General features: G+C 44.3%; 1 protein-coding gene across 1 annotated transcript; it reads right to left on the bottom strand.

The window, feature by feature from the left end:
• Positions 1-551: 551 nt before the first annotated feature.
• On the bottom strand, positions 552-1,366 carry LOC119559695 (UDP-glucuronosyltransferase 2B20-like). The gene is given in 3 exon segments (XM_037872753.1): positions 552-1,215; positions 1,217-1,301; positions 1,339-1,366. Coding segments are annotated over 3 exon segments (777 nt in total).
• Between the last annotated feature and the right edge of the window lie 1,947 nt (positions 1,367-3,313).

Raw genomic sequence — 3,313 nt, 5'->3', positions numbered from 1 at the left:
ACTTGCCCTGCGTTCAAGGCTACGAAATCAGCATTATCTATCTCTGATAGTTTCCGAGATATCTGCGTTCATATTTGCGATTTCTTTAAGTTTGTGGGCGGTTTGTGGGCGTTAAAGTGGGCGTGGCAAACTTTTTTTAGGTCAATCGATAGGTATTGATGAGAACAACACATTTCAGTTACAATCTGTATTCTACCATCAAAACTGTGGGAGCCACAGTTTTGGGCGGCTTGTGGGCGTTAGAGTGGGCGTGGCCCCCTGCTGAAAAAAGGTTGGTCTGCGTTACAAGCTCAGGAATCTGCATGCCAAATCTTAATAGCCTAGCTCTTATAGAGATCTCAGCGTTTATCCGGACGGACAGACAGACGGACAGACGAACATGGCTAGATCGACTCGGCTAGTGATCCTGATCAAGAATATATATACTTTATGGGGTCGGAAACGCTTCCTTCTGCCCATTACATACTTTCCAACGAATCTAGTATTCCCTTTTACTCTACGAGTAACGGGTACATTAAAAAAAACGCAAGTGCCAAGAAATCTGTACAAACTCACGTCATATTGCGTGATGGAGACTGAAGATGATAAGCGCCATTGTGACGCAGCACATACTTCGTCTAGTATACAGCAGTGTCCAGAGCTGTTGAGCGCTGATCCAGCAAGAGTTTCTGGCGATGTTGCGCTGCATTCCTGTTCCGAGGATCGTGAATCACTTTCATAATAGTCTTGTGAAGCTGATTGGCCGACAGCGTCCGAAGATCTAGCTTTACGACATAACCATCAACCACAGCCTTAGCTGAGTTAACATCGTGATCGCAGAATACCGGCATTGTCACGACGGGCACTCCATGAAATACTGTCTCAAACATGCTAAGCAAGCCCCCGTGGGTTACAAAGGCACGTAGCATGGGGTGGTCTAAGATGTCCTGTTTCGGTAGCCATCTTGAATGTTTTACATTTGCAGTAAGTTCTTTTATGTCTTCGGAACTACCTTCATACTTCCACAACACATGGTATGGCAGGCGTTCAAAGGTTTTCACAAGCAGGCGACGAAGCGCCTCTGGTACATTTGCAGCCTTTACAGAAGAGCCCATAGAAACATAAATGAATCCCGAGACTCCAGAAGCACCTATGAAGTCCTCAAGGTTCCTGGGAAGTTTTCTGGCTGGTTTACAGTGAATACAAGCCACCTCTGCTACATTCGGATTAAAGGCCTGCGTGTCCATTCTGCAAAATGAAGCTCACATTGCGCGACAACTCGTAAGATGTGTTTGACGGTGAAGTCCCACAATAATATCCAACTGCAAGGAATAGGTGTCTTTTTTCATTTGCACTGACCTCCTTCAGTCGATTTTTGGGTTTTCATTCCATTTTTATACCCGTTACTCGTAGTGTTGAGAGCGAAACTGAACTGGTTTTACAGCAGCCCACACCACCAAATTGAAGGCACAGACGGATAGCGGTAAAATACGTTTTTGAAATAAACTTTATTTAAATTTCAGCTTCCGAATCAATGGATATTACATTTGGCGTTGCGAAGCACGCCACGTTGTCTTTTTCCTTCTCTTCTTTCGCTTCTGCCGGTTCTAGGGATGGTTCTTCCAAAAAGATAAATGAGGTCGATATTTCTTATATCGGTACCTCGAGAATTATCGAGTGCTTATATATAACAAAAGAAGTTAAAAATTAAATTTAAATTATGGCGGCAACATTCCCCCTCCAGTAATTGATCCTAGTGAATCAGTTACCATCTTCTAAGCCGACATCTAAGACCGCAATCATGGTGGCTGGTCGATCGAGGACCCCATGCTGCGTTTTAATAGTGGCTCGACGAACTTGTCCGTCCTTGGCGGGGGTAGTGTTGGTCACGCGGCCCTTAAGCCATAAATTTCTAGGCAAGTTTTCGTCGACGATAATGACTACGCTTCCGACTGATATAGAGGGACATCTTTCGAACCATTTTGTCCGTCTAGTGAGTACCGGTGTAAACTCCTTCACCCAGCGTTGCCAAAAGCGATCTCCAAAAAGTTGTATATCATTCCAATGACGTCTTAAATTCATCTTCTCTTCCTTGATTGGTTTGTACCCATTCGATGAACCCATTAGCAGGTGGTTTGGAGTCCTCGGAGTCCAGGCTGACGAAAGTTAACGGACGTGAGTTTATGATGAACTGTGCTTCCATAGGAGCACACCTCAGGCTTTCGTCGTTAAATGAGTAATTCGGGCAGATGCTTTTTAGGACTGTTTTGGTTGTGCGGACTAATCTTTCCCAAGAACCGCCCATGTGAGAGGCTCCTGGAGGGTTAAATTGCCATTTAATGCCGTAAAACTTGATTGCAATTTTATCGAAGTGAATCTTTATCAGCTCTTCTCGTAACGCCTTCTCCGTGGCCTTGAAATAAGTGCCATTATCGGAATAAATTTCTCTTGGTTTCCCACGAAGTGCCATGAAATTCGTGAAACACATCACACAGGAGCTTGTATCGAGGCTGTGAGCGATCTCGAAGTGGACTGCATGCAGGGTTAAGCAGGTAAACAGCGCAACCCAACTCTTCTCTTTGCGTCTTCCAACGTTGAATAGGATAGGACCAAAATAATTAACGCCGGTGCACGTGAATGGTTTTTCGAAACTGGTCAACCTAGCTTTTGGAACCGGGGTCATTTGTGGAGGCTGTGGCATTGCGCAACGAATCTTACATAACTGGCAGGCTTTTCTTACGGATTTGTGCAGTACTCTTAGGTGCAGAATATACAATTTGGATTTTATATCATTTATCACGGTTTCGTGAGCGAGTTGATGATATTTTTTGTGATAGAACCGGACTAATAAGAATGTTACTCGGCTCTCTGGGGGCAATATTATCGTGTCCATAGTATATCCGACTGCGTTCACTCGACCTTTAGTGCGAAGGATTCCGTTGTCGTCCAGATATGCGTTTAATCCAGTCAATCTGCTTTTTGCACTTATTGGTTTTTTACTCATCAATGAATGGATTTCATCCGTGAACTCGAGCCTCTGTTCTTCTTTGTATAGTAGGGTCTGCGCTTTCTTGACGTGAGTTTCGATCACTGCTGTCGGCATGTCAGTCCTTTGGCATTTAGCTTGAAGTCGCTGGATATATAGAGAGATGTTTGTGACGGAAAATCATAATCGAAAAAAATATTTCACGTCGAGTAAGACTTTATTCGCACTACGAGTTGTGAAGACGTGTCTGCGTAGCTCGCTCGTATCGATCTCCGTAGCTCGTGATGGAACTGTTAGTCACTTACTGTGTTCGCTTTTCAAAAACTGTGGTCCGTAAAGCCATGTGTC

The sequence above is a fragment of the Drosophila subpulchrella genome, unplaced genomic scaffold, assembly GCF_014743375.2.
Source record: "Drosophila subpulchrella strain 33 F10 #4 breed RU33 unplaced genomic scaffold, RU_Dsub_v1.1 Primary Assembly Seq33, whole genome shotgun sequence".
In the NCBI taxonomy this organism is placed as follows: Eukaryota; Metazoa; Arthropoda; class Insecta; order Diptera; family Drosophilidae; genus Drosophila; species Drosophila subpulchrella.
The sequence above is the reverse complement of the archived record's forward strand: the minus strand, read 5'-3'. Positions and strand labels throughout refer to the sequence as shown.